We start from the raw sequence: 18,989 nt of genomic DNA, 5'->3' as shown, positions 1-18,989 counted from the left end.
TTGTTGTTTATGTTGATGACATAAATCTTGTTGGAACTCCAGAAGAGCTCCCAAAGACAATTGAATATCTTAAGAAAGAATTTGAGATGAAAGATCTTGGAAAAACAAAAATTTGTCTTGGATTACAAATTGAACATTTAGCAAACGGGATCTTTATACATCAATCTGCCTATACAGAAAGGGTCTTAAAACGCTTTTACATGGACAAAGCGTACCCATTGAGTACACCCATGGTTGTTCGATCACTTGAAGTAAATAAGGACCCGTTCCGACCTCCAGAAGAGGATGAGGAACTCCTTGGTCCTGAAACACTCTATCTCAGTGCAATTGGTGCACTTATGTATCTTGCTAATGCTACAAGGCCTGACATAGCATTTTCTGTTAATTTACCAGCAAGATATAGCTCTTCTCCTACTCGAAGACATTAGAATAGGATTAAGCATATTTTGCAATATTTAAAAGGAACTCTTGATATGAGTTTGTTTTATGCTAACAAAGGTAGTGCAGATCTTGTTGGTTATGCAGATACAAGTTATTTATCTGATCCCTATAAAGCTCGATCTCAAACCGGGTACGTGTTTACATGTGGAGGTACTGTCATATCATGGCGCTCCACAAAGCAGTCAATTGTTGCTACTTCTTCAAATCATGCTGAAATAATAGCTATTCATGAAATAAGTAGGGAATGCGTATGGTTGAGATCATTGATTCATTTTATTCAAGAAAAATATGGTTTGAAGTGTGATAAAAGATCCACAATTTTATACGAAGACAATGTTGCATGCATAGCCCAATTGAAGGGAGAATTTATAAAAGGAGACAGAACGAAGCACATTTCACCAAAATTATTCTACACACACGATCTTCAGAAAAATGGTGATATTAATGTGCAACAAATCCGTTCAAGTGACAATCCGGCAGATTTATTCACTAAATCTTTGCCAACTTCAACTTTTGAGAAGATGGTATACAAGATTGGAATGCGAAGACTCAAATATTTAAAACAAGATTTTCATCAGGGGGAGTAAAATACGCGATGTACTTTTTTTTCCTTACTAAGATTTTTTTCCCATAGGGTTTTCCTTATAAGGTTTTTAATGAGGCAGTTAGAAATGCGTATTACTAAATATGTGTACTCTTTTTCCTTCACTAGGATTTTTCCTACTGGATTTTTCCTAGTAAGGTTTTAACGAGGCACAATACCTTTTAGTGAACATCCAAGGGGGAGTGTTATGAAAATAATTATATTGTGGATGTTCATTTATTACTCCGCTATAGATAATCTTCCTGAAGAAAATTATCCATTTAGTACTCTGTTGAAGTTTATCTCAAGCAGCTGATGCAGGCAGGTTGCAAGCAGCTCAATGAAATGATTTGCAGCAGTTTCTTATTAAACAGGTAGGTTGCAAGAAACTCATGCAGACAGCTTACAAGCAGCTAAAAAAAAGCCTTGCAGCTGCTTCCTGAAAAGCCTCGCAATTGCTTCATTTCTTCTATAAATAGAGGAGTTTTCAGTTCATTATGTACATAAGTTTGAAGTTTGAATAATATATCAGTTTCTCTCTATACTTGTCTTTACTTTACAGTTTTTATTTTATAATACTTGTAATATTTTTCTGTAACCTAGTACTAAGGAAAAAGTTAATTTTAAAAGCAACTTGTCCATGTCCATTTCCAGGAAATAAAAACTTTTCAACTTTTAATCAAATCTGTGTATACATATATTCAGTTTACTAATAAATCTACTTAGAATTGTAAAAGACTATATTTTTGGTGTATGATAAAATCTGGACCTCCATTTTTAACAATTTTCCAATAAAACTTAATGAAAATGATTTGAAACCAATAAGTTCAATCCATTTTTACAAATTTCATTGTTTGTGTTTTTTTCTTTTTTCCTGCCTAATACTATCCATTCTGTTTTTTTCCTTCCTATAAACTTCATTATCCGAGTGATAGTATTAAAATTCTCATAATGGAAGATAAATTCTGATTATTAATCTTTAACATAGTTAAAAGAGGAAGAGAAACACAAAATAGTCCCACCTAATTATTCTCTCTCTCTCTCTCTCTCTCTCTCTCTCTCTCTCTCTCTCTCTCTCCTCACAAGGCCCCCTCTCACTCTATTGCAATAGCCTTTTTATCCTAACTTCATTCGGTAAGAATCGGGCGATTGTTTTCATTGTCGAACAGAAAACATTCAATTTTGTTTACCTACTTTTCTTCACCCAACTTAGGCGCAAAATGTCAACTTTAGCCTCAAATTCTATGTTATTTATATTAAGTTATAATAGAGTACCCTAATCAACAAAACTTTGGTATAATCCTTTGCTATTCTATTATCAACTAGGCCATTTATATATTTAATTTAAAAGCTATTGCTTGTCTTTCTTAAAGAGGTGTAAAAATTTTATAAAGCAGATAGTATTATAAGAAAATTACACCTAATATTCCAATTATACGGATCATAATACAAAAGGCCATTATTTGGATAAAAAGCTGTGGCTTGTTCCATCTTTTTTGGGGTTAATCTACCCATTTTCTCACGTGAAACTTTGCAGGTTTACAGAGGGATTGGATCACCACCCAATTTAAGCATACATTTTGTGTCACATGCCACGTTACTACTGTCACAATCTTCCTCTTTTTTCCAAGAATACACTACACATTATCATCTCACATGAACCTCGCTTTCATCTTAAAGCAATCACAGCCAACTAGGGAGGAAAAAAAAAGAAAAAGAATCCAGAAAAGTATACAAAGAATGAAAAGGGAGCCAATATGGAAGGAGCGGGCTCAATCTTTTTTTTGCCTAAATACATAGATGAAATGTTAAAGAGAAAAACAGTTGTTAAAGCAACAGCCAAAGATACCACAGCTAGAGAGAAGCTCAGTTCAAAAGGGGAAAAAGAAATAAGACGCGAAAAAATACGCAACAGAAGAGCAGGTGGAAGGCAAATTGAAAAGGCGCATTTCTGGACTCCTAATTGATGTTACATACTAAACCCCCTTGGGGCTATATTAGTATCCTAGGGAGCTTTGGTGGCGTCATCTCCTGGTAGATCATCTTCATCGTGGTAGATGTTTTCCGCCATCTGCCAGATTTGTAGTATATTGTCCTCAGCAACACTAGCAACGACCCAGTCTTCACATGGGTTCCATGAGAAGTCAGAAATTTTACTTGTATGGCCACCATGAATAAAGAGCAACTCCGGTGGCCCATCTTCTGCATCTTCTGGTGTTTGTTCTTCATCAATCCTGAAACCAAAATCAAAAAGTGAATTTCAGGTTTACTGCTGCCTGTAGGTCTCAAGGGAAACATTAATAGTGATTCCAGCGAATCCTCCAAAAATCCCATGTAAACACCATAAAATCAAAAATAGAAAAGGCAAAGACATTTAAGCCTAGACTGCTAGACATTAATGTATCACTGAGCAGATTTTTTTTTTGACACAGCAAATTATCATATGGTTAAAACTAGTTTCTTTGTAATTCTGGTTAAAGTACAAGATCTCAAATCCTCGACGCAATGATATCTATAATGTCAACGTCTAGCTCTTAGACAACAATTTTTGTTACATAGCAAAAACAATAGAAGGGACACCAAGTAATTCAGTAAATAAATGTAAAAGTTTTTTTTTTTTTAAGAATGAAAATAAATGTAAATGTTTTGAAACTGAATTTTGAAATCCCAGATACTGGACTGGGATCAGAAACTCAGATTCGGACCACATGATACTACAATTGTACATCTGGAGCATCATGTGCACAAATCAACATGGAACTTTAATTCCACACATGCCAGTACTCAGTGGAGCATATGATGTAGTCATTTTCACATGTTAGGACAATTCGGTATTGACTCAAACACACAAAAGGATGAGCCTACATCAGACAATGAATTGGCATAACTTTTTAAGCTGACTTCTGTACTAGGTGGTTTTCTGAAGGAGTTCGGGGGCTTGGTGCTAGGTTGGAGAAGAGGGAAGGAATGGGGTGAGATAGATCCTAACTTCAGGTGAACTATAGCAGGCAAGACAAGGGAGGTGTTAACATACAGATAGAATCACAAAAAACATCAAAGAGCTATAAGCCCACTTTTAAAGACCTGTGAGACTAATAAAAATACCCACTTGACAGACAGAACATTCATTCTGACATTACAATAATACTAGTAGTGATAGTTGAAAGAGCAACCTGCTTAGATCCCAAACCATGAGTCTCCTACCAAGGCAACAAGAAGCTAAGATGGTTTCATTCTTCGGATTCCATCCAACCTGGAAAACCTCCTCCCTGTAGAAAAGTTACAAGTAAAGCAAGGATGACTAACTGTAAAACCATACGTATGAGCTTCTATGATACTCTTCAAACTTTTTAAGTATTATACTTCCTCCGTCCGAATTTATGTGGCGGTGTTTGACTAGGCACATAGTTTAAGAAAGAGATGAAAACTTTCGAAACTTGAGGTCTAGAACAAGCCATAAAAATTTGTGTGGCTATAAATCGTTTCACTAAGGGTAAAATGAGAAACTTAAAGTTAAGTTGTTTCTAAAATAAGGAAGTATGACATTCTTTTGAAGATAGACTAAAAATGAAAGCAAGACACATAAATCGGGACATAGAGAGTACTATTTGTCATGACTGATGAGGGTACCAACATTTTGCTCAGAAGTATATGTAAGGAAGACATCTTACTTGTGACAGTCCAAGGTATGCAGTGCAGTAGAAATCTTGCGTAGATCAAATAATTTAACTGTCTTATCTGTAGATCCTGTTGCTACAACCCATTCATTAAAGGGGTTGAAAGCTAAGCAGTTAACCTGATCAAAAGACAAAGGTGGTCAACCATGCAGAATTATGTACTCAAACATGCTTTTTTACGAACACCAGGATCTACTTCACTGCAGTAAGACATTGTTTTTTGCCTAATAAGCAATGTACATTAAAGTTCATCCTTCGCACACGATAAGTAATCAGAACAGCATCACAATGGACCCTCATAAGAGAATTGTATATCTAAAGAAGCAGCATAGAGTAGTATTTTAAATTCAATAACTTCTCCTTGAAGCCCCACCCCCACCTTTTTTTTTTCTTTCTTTTGTGTGCGCGTGGGGTTGTTGTGGGGGGTGGGGGGGACCATCTCCTTGAGCCATTTAAAGTAAAAGTTCACGAACAGAACATAGGGAAGCAATCAAAATACGACATGTTAGTTCAAAGAATATCTAAACTATAGCATGCACCTAAAGTCAACCTAACAGAGTGGAAAAAGCATATCACAGGCTTCATCTAATGGGTGTGTTACTAAATCAACTGATTCTGTAGCGTGCTGGGTGGGAATGGATATATACAGCTAATGGAACAACAGGAAGAGGCACCACATTGTATATATGCAACTAAGAGCAATCCCGACATGAAAATCAAACTATAGGTTTTCACAAACAGCACTACCACTTGTTTGCATATTCCGATATTGTAAAATCCACAATTATGAATATAGGAGTATGGGTAAATATGGTAAATCCAAATTCTAGTTTTAAGAAAAAATGTAATTATTTTGTAAGCACGAGATTCTCACATTCCATGGAAGAACCAAAAGACTGCCAACTATGTTAATAAGAAATATTCAAATAGTTCCTCCAAAACTATGTTGCTCGGATCCTCCAAAAATGTTGCCGAGTGTGTCGGATCCTCCAAAAAGTTGTACATTTTTTTGAGGATCTGACAACGGAGCGGCAGCACTTTTTGGAGGATGTGAGCAACATAGCTACAAAAGGCCAAAGGAAAGCGCTGTCAATTGCATAAATATGGAAAAGTCCAGCTAAGAAGTCTAAGTCGCACCTCGCTTTGATGTGCGACTACAGATTGTATAGGCTTGGTCACCGATGGAGTCCGCAGATCCCATATGTGCAGATACTGATCATCCCCAACAGAGCCAAATAAATACTCGTGCCTCAGATGCCATGCTACATCCTCTACGACACCTTCATGAATCTATACATTTCAAATATTAGAATAAATCAAGAAAGGTTGACAAAATCATAATGAGAAAATAATCCGAGAGACAAGACTTCCAGGATCGGTCGACTGAAACTTCAGGCAGCAAAAAGCTGAGATGATGTGACTGCCAACTCTAAATATCCTTTGAGGTAAAAGTTGGGACACTATTGGAAGTTTCAGTTTGCCTTTTGTAACATGATATTAATTACAAAGGCTATGTGGTCTGTGAAGAGAACTCGTGCTATTCTACTTCAGTTCCCTTCTTTTACTTCCAAGGTGCCTGAGGATGTTTGCTGGAAGGATAGTATGCAAGGTCTTCTCCATATATCAATTATAGTTACTTTCACGAGACAAAACTACAAGCAGTAAGCAGAGTAACAAAGTGACAACAATATGCAGTGCACCAAGGCAGTAAGCTATGCAGATTCGTCAAGAAAGCATAAGGCATACCTTAAATATCTGCATAGCATCTAGAGCCTTATTTTTGGGAGTGGCATTGATGTCCCATAAACATATCTGAGCGTCATCTGAACCACTCAATAAATGACCCTGCTTAAATTGACTCCACGACAAACCATAGCCCTCTGTGCTGTGGCCTCTTAATCTCAAATCTGGATTGCATGCACCATCTAGAGGAGGCTTAGATGGATGTTTACTATAGTCAAAAACATAAACTTCAGCACTAATTGTCTTAGTCGCGATGATGAATGAGTTTTGGGGCATATATCGAGCCCGATTAACCTCTCCATCATGATTTATCTGTTGGATTATTTGTACCTGAAAGAGAAATATTTGTCATTATAAATATCAGTCAATGTTAAAAGAGATACACCAAGTTCACTCTGATGTTGATGGGGAAATAATAGCACAGCAAAAAAATGTGGAAATGGGGCCTCCAAACGATCTGAATTGGCACCAATAGCCCATTTTAAAAGACTTCTCAGACAACTAGAGTTTAGGGATCCATGTCCCAATAGAGAATTCATTATCAAATTTCTATTGAATCCACATGCCAACAATAACTTCTTATAACAGTAACATCAATCTACACCAATAGGACATAGGCATAAATGGTATTCACATAAGAAGCTTTTCGAAGTTCCTCTGCTGGCAATTCAAAACTTTGTTAATTCTCTCCCAAAACAATGTGGTTTGTCATTAGAATCTTTGTATTCAGTAGTGTGGAGCTATATAACCAACAGTTTTAGAATTCTAACCAAAGCAGTAAGCATTAGCTAATTGTTACTAGCCATTTCACCTAAGCTACCAGCAAAACATTACTGAGCTGGGCTTCAAGCACCACTATTCATATTATAGCCTCAAGTGGCCTCCTTATAAAAAGAGATATTTCAACAATATCAGGACTCAGGAAGAAGCAGAGGAACGATGAAAACTCAAACTACAACAGCACATTGAACTTCAACAAGAATGTGTCAGTCAAATACTTCACTCTTCCAAAAGAGATTAGCATGTTAGGTGCCACACTGAATCAGAAAATATTGTGCTTTGGGTGCTAATTGTGCTCGGCACCTTTTTTTCTCTTTTGGTAAATTTTTAAATTTACCTTAAGCTGAAAACCAAGAGTTAAACTAGTCAACTTTCAATTCACTACACCCTACTAAATAAGCTGCAAAGGAGACAACTGTAGGCCACATAATCTGTCACATAACCTCAGAGCTAGTATAATTCAATAAATCGCATAAATTTAAGACCTTTACACCTGTATATATAAAAACTCCCAGAACACTGAAAAGGGAAATCCACATAACAGTCAAAAATTAGAAAAGATTTAAACCTTGCCATTGGCGCAACCAAATCCGCCAAATTCAGACCGATCATCATCATAATGTCTGGCATCATTCTCAGCATCCTCGAGAGGGAGCTGAACCTGAGCAAGCATGAGATAGTTCGGCTCATTTTCGGATGTGTGGGTCCCCAAAATCATCTTCTGAACAGAATAATCTTTTCCTGGCGGCTCTTCCCGGTCCGGTAACCATTCGACAGTGAGTGAAGGCCATTCAAGCGCGTGGGTAATAACCAGATCGTAAAGAAAAGGTGTGTTCTTCTTCCAAATCTTGTACTCTTCGTTTATCAGCCTCTCTTCAATTTCACCTCTCATCTCATCCTCGTCTTTCCCCATTACACGGATTTCAGCACTGCCCTTTGGATTTTATTTTTTCCCCTTCTCGCTCTCTGAGTGTGTGCGGTTGCGTGGGGTTTTTGTGGAGTTTGGGGATTTTTACGAGGGTTTGTAGAGATTTGGAGGGAACGGTATTTTTCAGTGGGGTTCTCTTTTTTTGCGGGATTGTGGATTTTCTGAAGGGTTTTATATTTACGACGAACTTGGGCTGTGACCCGAATTAGAAGCATCAAATTTGGGGCGATGTGCACATATAGCCAGTAATAACACATGTATTTACTTTTAAGTCACTATTTTAAATGTATTTAGTCTTTAGCCACTGCTTTAATAAACTTTTACCCGTCCGGACGAAAATACCCTTCTACTATATAGGATTTCGCTGATGCATACGCTCCTTATTTACGATCAGCAGCAGCTCAAACTTACGTGCAAACTTACGTGCAGAGGATTGTTGTGATCGTCCAAAATTGCAGAAATTTCTCTTCCGATTTCAAACTTTTTGTCTAAGTTCAAAATTCAACTTTCTCGTCCAAAATTCACCATAAAATTACAGTAAGTTCTAAAGTTTCAGATATCTCTATATGCTTTTGTGTGTTTGTGTGGATTTTTAGTTCGTTACTGAAGAATAAAATGCTAGGAATTTGATTTTTTTTTTCTTTTCTATATTGATAACGTTAAGGACATCGCGTCCTTAACTCTGTGATTGTTCTGTAAATATTGAGGACATAATGTTAAGGATTTGGTGTCCTTAACATGACTGTTGTTCTAAAAAAATATTAAGGACAAAGTGTCCTATGTTTTACAACTTGTATTAATAAAGTTAAGGACACGATGTCCTTAACTTCATGACTGTTGTTCTAAACATTAAGGACATAGTGTCCTGTATTTGCAAATTATATTAATAAAGTTAAGGACACGATGTCCTTAACTTCATGACTGTTGTTCTAAATATTAAGGACACCATGTCCTTAACATTTTCACTGCATACATCAAAGTGAAGGACACCGTGTCCTTAACATTTTCACTGCACACATCAAAGTTAAGGATAGTTTGTCCTTAACATTTACACTGCACACATCAAAGTTAAGGATAGCTTGTCCTTAAAATTTTTACTGCACACATCAAAGTTAAGGACAACTTGTCCTTAACTTTTACAATGCACACATCAAAGTTAAGGACACCATGTCCTTAACTTTTACAATGCACACATCCAAGTTAAGGACACCATGTCCTTAACATTTTGATTGTTGTTCTAAATTTTAAGGACATAGTGTCCTGTGTTTTGCAACTTGTATTGATAAAGTTTAGGACATCTTGTCCTTAACTTCACGATTGTTGTATAAATATGTCCTGAATTTTCCATTTTCTTGACTTGCAGGATGGATACAATATGTATTATAGTTGCTTTTAATGGTAGATGGAGTGCAAACTATAAGTATCTTGATCATCAAACAAAGCTTGTTCTAGTACCTGAGGTAATTCGATTTGAAAATTTCAGTAACCATGTCTTTTAAGTTATTGAATTGGATAGAGACAAGTTTGAAGCAATGATATGGTTTGATATCAATCTGGGAACAAGCAAGGGAATGCTTGTATCCAAAGATTTAGATCTTCACACATGTATAGAGTTACTAAAAAGTCATTCACTCTTCAAGGGCTGTCGTTTCATTGTTGATATTTCGGAAAGAATTTTTAATTCTACAAGCACCTTTGAACATATCAATACAGAAACTCAACAAGATAATAAAGACAAATGCCAATAGATAATGGAAATAGATGTGGTTAAAGCTCAACCAATAACTGAAGAGGTGCTTCAAACATTTGATTCTATTCAAGTGGAATGACAAAGCATTATAGAGATTGACAACGAACAAGCTTTGGGTATTTAAGTCTTAGAGAGCGCACCGGTAATAGAAAAAGTTGCTGAAAAAACATTTACTCAACTAACTAGGCAAAGCTCAAATTCGAAACAAAAAGAATCCCCAACTACGATATTAAGAGAAAATGCTTCGTTGGATGAAATAAAAGTAGGATCAATATTTGACAAAAAGAAGAGTATAATTAACTGTTTTTCCAATATAGCAATTAAAGGACATTTTGAATTCAAGGTTGTTAGATCAATCTCAACAAGATATTCATTGAAATGCAATGATGATAGGTGTGGGTGGTGTGTGCGTGCTTTCAGAATTAAAGATTCAACACTATTCAAGATAGTAAAGATTGAGAAAAATCATGACTGCTCAGTTAACACTATGAAAGCTGATCAAATGCATGCAACTTCAAAGTTGATTAGTGGTTACATTATCGACAATCTTCGAGACCCAAGGTTTGAAGTTACACCAGCCTTTGTCATGGCAGAAATACAAAAATTGCATGGACTAGACATTGGTTATCACAAGGCGTGGCGTGCTATTCAACGTGCTTCAACTTTAATAAGAGGAACTCCTAAAGAGAATTATGAATTATTGTCTTCATACTTGTATATGATGAAAAGTAAAAATCCGGGAACATACACTAACATAAAGATAGACGACAACAACAGGTAAACAATCAAAAAGAGTTTATTAGTCTGTTTTATAAACTTTAGGACATGGTGTCCTTAACTTGGATGTGTGCAATGAAAATGTTAAGGACATGGTGTCCTTAACTTTGATGTGTGCAGTGAAAAAGCTAAGGACATGGTGTCCTTAACTTAGATGTATGCAATGAAAAAGTTAAGGACACGGTATCCTTAACTTTGATGTGTGCAGTGAAAATGTTAAGGACATGGTGTCCTTAACTTTGATGTGTGCAGTGAAAATATTAAGTACATGGTGTCCTTAACTTTGATGTGTGCATTATAAAAGTTAAGGACATGGTGTCCTTAACTTTGATGTATGCATTGTAAAGGTTAAGGACACAGTGTCCTTAACTTTGATGTGTGCATTGTAAAGGTTAAGGACATGGTGTCCTTAACTTTGATGCGTGCAGTAAAAAAGTTAAAGACATGGTGTCCTTAACTTTGATGCGTGCATTGTAAAAGTTAAGGACAAGTTGTCCTTAACTTGGATGTGTGCATTGTAAAAGTTATGGGCATGGTATCCTTAACTTTGATGTGTGAATTGTAAAGGTTAAGGACATGTTGTCCTTAACTTTGATGTGTGCAGTGAAAATGTTAAGGATATGGTGTCCTTAATTTGGATGTGTGTAGTGAAAAACTTAAGTACATGGTGTCCTTAACTTTGATGTGTGTATTGTAAAAGTTAAGGACATGGCGTCCTTAACTTTGATGTGTGCAGTGAAAAAGTTAAGGACATTGTGTCCTTAACTTTGATGTGTGCAGTAAAAATATTAAGGGCATGGTGTCTTAACTTTGATGTGTGCAATGAAAAAGTTAACGAGATGGTGTCCTTAACTTTGATGTGTGCAATAAAAATGTTAAGGACATGGTATCCTTAACTTTGATGTGTGCAGTGAAAATGTTAAGGGCATGGTGTCCTTAACTTTGATGTGTGCAGTGAAAATGATATGGATATGGTTTCCTTAACTTTGATGTGTGCATTGTAAAAGTTAAGGACATGGTGTCCTTAACTTTGATGTGTGCATTCTAATAGTTAAGGACATGGTGTCTTTAACTTTGATGTGTGCACTGAAAATGTTAAGGACATTGTGTCCTTAACTTTGATATGTGCAATGAAAATATTAAGGACAAGATGTCATTAACTTTGATGTGTGCAGTGTAAATGTTAAGGATTTAGTGTCCTGCATTTTTAACCTTCTGTTAAACTGTATTTTAGGTTTCTTTATATGTTTTATGCATATGGATCATCAATAGTTGGTTGGAATCATTGTAGACCAGTGATTGTTGTTGATGCAACTTTTTTGAAGTCAAAATATCGTGGTGTTTTAATGATTTCAGTTTCAAAGGATGCAAATAACCAAATATTCCCACTAGCCTTTGGAATTGCAGAATCTGAAAATAACAATTCCTATGAGTGGTACTTTAGTGAGCTTCGCAATGCAATTGGGAGCCGTGACAATTTAATTTTTTTATCGGACATGCATCAATCTATTGCACATGGCATTGCAAAGGTATATCCTGAAAGCCACCATGGGATTTGTATCTATCATTTGGAGCAGAACCTAAAGCGAAGGAAAGTGAAAAGTGAGGTCATAAAACTTTTCCAAAGTGCTGCAAGAGTATACAAGTGCAAAGAATTTGATCTATACATGTCAGATATAGCATAAGTTGAGAAGAAGACTTTTGACTACTTGATGGAAGAACCACCGGAAAGGTAGGCACATTCTTGTAGTCCACAACGAAGATATGACATGCTCACAATAAACATAGTTGAGTCAATGAATTCTGTGCTGGAAGCAAGGGAGTTGCCTATATTAAGAATGATGGATTTCATCCAAGTGAAGCTACAACGTTGGTTTTATGAAAAAAGAAATGAAGCAGAAGGAACTTTTTATGACGTTTCTTGTTGGGTAGAAGAGGAATTGAAGAAAAAGATAGATTTAGCTTTTACTTTAAATGTAAGTATTATGTTCTTACTTTAGCTTATTATTTTAATGATAATTTAACATAATGTACTAACTTATAGTTTTTCAACTTTGAAGGTCTTCCCTGTTGATTCATGGCGTTCTAGAGTTGAGGAAGAAGGAATTACTTTCTTGGTGGACTTAAACAAAAGAACATGTGATTGTTTTCAGTTTCAATTTGATGAATTACCATGTATACATGCAATTGCAGCTATCGAGAAGAGAAACATCAAGAAGTCCAATTTCTGCTCGGACTGGTACTTAAAGGAATCTTGGCTGAAAACATATGAAAGACAAATACATCCTGTAGGACATACGGATTCTTGGATTGTACCAGAGAGTGTTAAGTCACAAATTATTAAACCTCCAGATTTCAAAGTCCCGCCAGGTAGAAGGCAGAAGAAAAGGCATATTCCAGCTACCGAATCATCAAAAATAACATTCAAATGTGGTCGTTGCAGAAGAATTGGTCATAATAGAACATCTTGTATATATTCTCCGGCAGTCCATCCATTTTCAAGGAAGCATAGAGAATAATAGATATATTCACTTATGTTTATCTACTCTTTTAAGTTTTTGCTATAAATTGGATTCATTTAGATTTTTTTTATTTGAGCAAGTAAACATTAGCAGATGGTTATATAAAAGATGTCCTGAATTTTCAAAGTTTCTTTGCGCTTACTTGCTCTTTGTTTCTTTTTCTTTTTCTGGGAGTTCAATTTACCTTTGTCGGACCAATTATTGTTTATGGGATTTTATTCTTGACGTAAGTAAACAAGAAAGTCCTTTTCTTTATATAATTTGACGCCTGCAGCTTGCTACATCTTTATTTTTAAAATGAGATTGGTACAAGTAAAACTTAAGGACATAATCTTTTACAAGTCCTGAAAATTTCAAGTATGAATCTAATATTAAGGACATAAACTTCTAAAATGTCCTTAACTTCTGAAAATCTCAGATTATTATCTAGATTTTCAGAAGTTCAGGACATTTCAGAAAAATATGTCCTGAATATTATTTCCATCATTCAACAAATCAGGACGTTTATGAACATAATGTCCTGAAGTTCTACAACAATCAATGTATCTTTTGCTATATCTCTACAAATTTAATAAAAAATTAGTAATTTAAAATGGACAAATCAGTAGTTATAAAACTTGATATTTGCAGCTTGTTACATCTTATTTTTAAAATGAGATTGGTATAAGTAGACTTGAGGACATAATTTTTTGAAACGTCTTGAACATTTGAAGTATGAATCTAATATATAGGACATAAATTTCTAAAATGTCCTTAACTTCTGGAAATCTCAGTTTATTGTCTATATTCCAGAAGTTTAGCACATTTAAAAAAATATGTCTTGAATATTATTTTCATCCTTCAACAAATAAGGATGTAGTTAACAGATTCTGAAGTTCTACAACAATCAATGTGTGTTGCTTTGAATTTCTAAAAACTTCAAGATAATTTAATCAAAGATTGGCCCTTTAAAACCGTGAAAAAATGAACAAATCAATAGTTAACAGAAAGAAAGAAATTAATAACACGATGCCTTCATATTACTGCTGAAACTGTAATTTAGCATAGCTGTGACCAAAAAATTATGATATGCAAACAAAATAAAGTGCCTTGTGACAATTTACATGATATTTCAGAATTCACATGGATTCTTTACAGTAATTTTATACCAATTCCACTACAGCTGACTTTCTTTACAACTACACTACATCTTCTTTGGGCAAGAAGTTTCATTTTCACTATCATAGTCGTCGCCGACATTTTCTGGTGGTGTATCATAACCAGAAATTTTTTTTCACTCTCCATGTGCCCAAAGATTTGCTGCAAGTTCTTTTCTGAAGTTTGATATGTCCTCAGATTGGAATTTCTCCACATCCTTTCCCATCATCAACAACTCCACATACTTGATTAGGAATGCACCACAATCAGTCCTAAGAAAAATATGGAGTCAATTAAATAATATCTTTAATAAAATAAATCTAAAGTACATATAAATTATATAGAAAATGACAACACGTACGATCCAGTTTGGTGTGGTGATCTTTGCCACTGAATATCAAATTTGTTGAATGCATTTCCAAAAGACTTATGATTTTTCTCAAACTGTGAGAACTTTAGCAAGTGGGGGATCATGCGTGCATACATTTCAATGTATTTCATTCCTTGCTCATATGGTTCAATATATATATGGAATCGTACACATCAATCTTTCTCTCATTCAAGTCCAATACCCCTAAAAGAAAATATGTCACAATATCATTATCTTCTGAAGGAAGCCGACATGGAAAAAAGATTTTGTCAACCTCTGTCCAAGCAATTCCACATCTACGATTGTCACCCCACACATATGGTGTGAGAACCAACTGATTATCATCACACCAAAACAAATTTGAAGCATCTTCATTGAAATCATTATACACAATTAGCATATAGTTATCAAAAAGTATATCTGTAGTTGTGCAACGAAAAGGATGAGCGCAAGGGTGGTAGCATTCCTTCTTTCTCAAATAATACATGGCAATGTCAATATGCTTCATAAAAAGGGAAAAAAAGAAAAAAAATCCATCAGTCATAAATAATTAAAAAAACAATAAATTAAGAAGAAAGAAAACAAATGCCTTGTGAATTATCAAACCTTATCATCAAGTACAAAGCTATTATCTGCAAGCTCAAGGAATAATATTTTGCTACTGATTTTTTGATGGTACAATTTATATGGATTCTTTCTCACACCATCATCCTCAACATATATATCATTTTGTCCCTTGAAAATTTTAAAAATATCAAAGTTAGAAAGTTTATAAGTTAGTCCTCAATTCCTAATTAAGGACACTTGGTCCTGAACTTACAGTAACAAGGTCATAAGTTTAGGACACTTGGTCCTGAAGTTAGAGTTGCAAATTCAAAATTTAAGGACAGGTAGTCCTTAACTTACAGTTACAAGTTCAAAAGTTAAGGACACTTGGTCCTGAACTTAGACTTACAAGCTCATAAATTAAAGTCCTGAACTTAGAGTAACAAGCTCATAAGTTAAGGACAATTGATCCGGAACTTAGAGTGGAAGTGCAAAAATTAAGGACACTTGGTCCTGAAGTTAGAGTTGCAAATTCAAAAATTAAGGACAGGATGTCCTTAACTTAAAGTTACAAGTTTAAAAGTTAAGGACACTTGGTCCTGAACTTAGACTTACTAGCTCATAAATTAAAGGACAATTAGTCATGAACTTAGAGTAACAAGCTCATAAGTTAAGGACAATTGGTCCTGAACTTAGAGTGGAAGTTCAGAAATTAAGGACACTCGGTCCTGAAGTTAGAGTTGCAAATTCAAAAATTAAGGACATGCAGTCCTTAACTTACAGTTACAAGTTCAAAAGTTAAGGACACTTGGTCCTGAACTTAGACTTACAAGCTCATAAATTAAAGTCCTGAACTTAGAGTAACAAGCTCATAAGTTAAGGACAATTGGTCCTGAACTTAGAGTGGAAGTTCAAAAATTAAGGACACTTGGTCCTGAAGTTAGAGTTGCAAATTCAAAAATTAAGGACAGGTAGTCCTTAACTTACAGTTACAAGTTAAAAAGTTAAGGACACTTAGTCCTGAACTTAGACTTACAATCTCAAAAGTTAAGGACACTTAATCCTTAACTTATAGTTACAAGCTTAAAAATTTAGGACATTTAGTCATGAAGTTAGAGTTGGAAGCTCAATACACTTAGTCCTGAATTTAAAATTACAAGTTCAAGACACAAATGTAAGCAATTAAGAAATAATGAATACATTTAGGGACTTACATTTTTTTGCGACCTTTCCTTTTCTCCTTGCCCAACCACCCAATGAATTTTTTCAATAAGTTTTTATCATCTTTGGCATAATGAAAAATACATGTACGAGTATATTTTGATTTTATCCAGCCTGTATACTTAGGAGTATTTTCATTGTGCGCCATCGATGTTCCTCTTTTTCTTTTCTGTTCAAAAGGAGATTTCAATTGCCAACTAAGCTTTTTATTCCTTTTCCCTTGACCAATCTCTTCTTCAACATTTCCTTCAACCTCCATAGACAAACCCTCATCAATGCTCATTTGTGTAGTCGGAGGAGTAGGAGTAAGAATAGAAAATGATGGACCATCAAAACTAATACTATCTATCTTTCTTTTCCTAGTATATTAGTTAACGGCTTCATTTTTGTTTTGCTCTGCAAGCAACACTACATATACATTAGTTTGCTGCAAGTCGTCAATCCTATGAATTGTCAAATGAAGAGACAAAAACTAAGGACATAATTTTTGAAATGTCCTGACAATTTGAATTATGAATATAATAACAAGGACACAACCAATACCTGTGTTGGCCACGCTGCCTTCTTGTATTTCTTTAACAGACAATGGTGCTGACATATTGCTTGCATTTTCTTTATCTTGCAATTGTTCTCCATGTTCTTCGATTGCAAGTTCACAAGATTCTGCAAAATATTTACAGGAGCTAACATAATTAGAACTTGTTACTAATCTTTGATTAAAACAAATATGTATAAGATGAAAAAAAAAATTCGTCTAACCTTTTGCAACTGTCAAGATCATGCCAGTTAAAATATTATCTTGACTAGCATTTATTTGGCTTCCAATATTGTCTGTAAGAGAGAGAGGGGTGTAGAGATATCATATGTTCCTTCTATACATTTGCAAACAATCTCACTTATGCTTGTTTCTTGGGTATTTTCTATGTCTTGAGATTGTCCTCCACTTCTCTCTTTTGAAATTTCATCATCTTGATAGTCCACTCCATCTTCTTTCCTTGCAGCTTTAAAAGATTCTGTAACATTTACAATTAATACTTGTTACTAATAGTTTACTAAAACTAACATTCAACATGTCATGAAAATTCCATCTAACCTTGATTGGCATCATTTTGATTTCCAAATTTCTCTTTAAGTGAGAGAGGTGTAGATAGATAATATATTTCTTCAACACATTTGCATACAATCTCACTTATACTTGTTCCCAATTGATTTTCTAAATCATGAGATTGCACTCCAGATTTACAAATTATTTCTATTACACTTGTCTCTTTTGTATTTTTCTGGTCTTGACATTCCATTACATATTGAACTTGCACTTCATCAAAAGATTCTACACACATTTGTAATCACAAAAAAGTTTATATGTATTACACTATTGAATATAAATTTCAATGATAACAAATTCAAAAACTGTATCTAAACTTTCCCAATTTCGATGCCAATATCAGTTTCATCTTCTAGATGCGCATCTCTATAATCGCTTTCATAATGATCTTCTACATGCACATCTATATCATCACATTGATCATCAACTGCATCTTTGCTAATTGGAACACTAGGTTCTCTCTCTATGGTTTCATGAGGTTTGTCAAGAAGCTTCAATAAAGTATCAATCTTTTATCCTAGGTTTTTCTTTAAAGCCTGTGAGATAGTATTCAAAATAAGAATCAGAATGTTAGCTGCTTATAAGTTACGGACATTGGTCCTTAACATAGAGGTACAAGCTCACAAATTAAGGACAAGTGTTCCTTACCTTAGAGTTACAAGAACAGAAATTAAGGACATATAGTCCTGAACTTAGAGTTACAAGTTAAAAAGTTAAGGACAGGTAGTCCTAAACTTCAAGTTACAAGCTCACAAATTAAGGACACTTGGTCTTTAACTTAGAGTTACAAGCACATAAATTAAGGACAGTTAGTCCTGAACTTAGAGTTCCAAGTTCAAAAAATAAGGACATGTAATCCGAACTTAGAGTTACAAGTTAAAAAGTTAAGGACATGTAGTCCTGAACTTAGAGTTACAAGTTAAAAAGTTAAGGACAAATAGTCCTAAACTTCAAGTTACAAGCACATAAATTAAGGACAGGTAGTCCTAAACTTAGAGTTTTAAGTTAAAAAAATAAGGACATGTAGTCCTGAACTTAGAGTTACAAGTTATAAAGTTAAGGACATGTAGTCCTGAACTTAGAGTTACAAGTTAAAAAGTTAAGGATAGGTAGTCCTGAACTTAGAGTAACAAGTTAAAAAGTTAAGGACATGTAGTCCTGAACTTAGAGTTACAAGTTAAAAAGTTAAGGACAGGTAGTCCTAAACTTCAAGTTACAAGATCACAAATTAAGGACATTTGGTCCTTAACTTAGAGTTACAAGCACAAAAACTAAGGACATGTAGTCCTGAACTTAGAGTTATAAGTTAAAAAGTTAAGGATATGTAGTCCTGAACTTAGAGTTACAAGTTAAAAAGTTAAGGACATGTAGTCCTAAACTTCAAGTTACAAGCTCACAAATTAAGGATA

At 34.7% G+C, this 18,989-nt stretch overlaps 2 protein-coding genes and 1 long non-coding RNA gene across 3 annotated transcripts; 1 reads left to right on the top strand and 2 right to left on the bottom strand.

The window, feature by feature from the left end:
• Positions 1–2,780: 2,780 nt before the first annotated feature.
• LOC104087035 (WD-40 repeat-containing protein MSI1) lies at positions 2,781–8,298 on the bottom strand. Its single transcript, XM_009591426.4, has 6 exons — positions 7,793–8,298; positions 6,448–6,774; positions 5,839–5,991; positions 4,696–4,820; positions 4,198–4,293; positions 2,781–3,258 (listed from the first exon to the last, which is right to left on the bottom strand). The coding sequence occupies exons 1-6, from the start codon at positions 8,135–8,137 to the stop codon at positions 3,030–3,032; spliced, it is 1,275 nt and encodes a 424-aa protein (XP_009589721.1). The 5' UTR covers positions 8,138–8,298; the 3' UTR covers positions 2,781–3,029.
• A 2,091-nt stretch (positions 8,299–10,389) lies between these two features.
• Positions 10,390–12,364, top strand: LOC117273265 (protein FAR1-RELATED SEQUENCE 4-like). The gene is made up of 2 exons (XM_070190397.1): positions 10,390–10,679; positions 11,914–12,364. The coding sequence occupies exons 1-2, from the start codon at positions 10,390–10,392 to the stop codon at positions 12,362–12,364; spliced, it is 741 nt and encodes a 246-aa protein (XP_070046498.1).
• A 4,376-nt stretch (positions 12,365–16,740) lies between these two features.
• Positions 16,741–17,308, bottom strand: LOC138905303 (uncharacterized). The gene is made up of 3 exons (XR_011413535.1): positions 17,235–17,308; positions 17,019–17,138; positions 16,741–16,883 (listed from the first exon to the last, which is right to left on the bottom strand). It is a non-coding gene; the product is annotated as an uncharacterized lncRNA (long non-coding RNA).
• Positions 17,309–18,989: the final 1,681 nt, after the last annotated feature.

The sequence above is a fragment of the Nicotiana tomentosiformis genome, chromosome 1, assembly GCF_000390325.3.
Source record: "Nicotiana tomentosiformis chromosome 1, ASM39032v3, whole genome shotgun sequence".
Lineage (NCBI taxonomy): Eukaryota > Viridiplantae > Streptophyta > Magnoliopsida > Solanales > Solanaceae > Nicotiana > Nicotiana tomentosiformis.
The sequence above is the reverse complement of the archived record's forward strand: the minus strand, read 5'-3'. Positions and strand labels throughout refer to the sequence as shown.

Excerpts from the sequence above, each read along its gene's own strand:
- LOC117273265 (XM_070190397.1), top strand. The coding sequence starts at position 10,390 with ATGAAAGCTGATCAAATGCATGCAACTTCAAAGTTGATTAGTGGTTAC. Across the intron at positions 10,680-11,913 it reads AAGATAGACGACAACAACAG|GTTTCTTTATATGTTTTATG; the intron begins GTAAACAATCAA and ends ACTGTATTTTAG.
- LOC104087035 (XM_009591426.4), bottom strand. The coding sequence starts at position 8,137 with ATGGGGAAAGACGAGGATGAGATGAGAGGTGAAATTGAAGAGAGGCTG. Across the intron at positions 5,992-6,447 it reads ATGCTATGCAGATATTTAAG|ATTCATGAAGGTGTCGTAGA; the intron begins GTATGCCTTATG and ends TGAAATGTATAG. Across the intron at positions 4,294-4,695 it reads CATACCTTGGACTGTCACAA|GGAGGAGGTTTTCCAGGTTG; the intron begins GTAAGATGTCTT and ends ACTTTTCTACAG.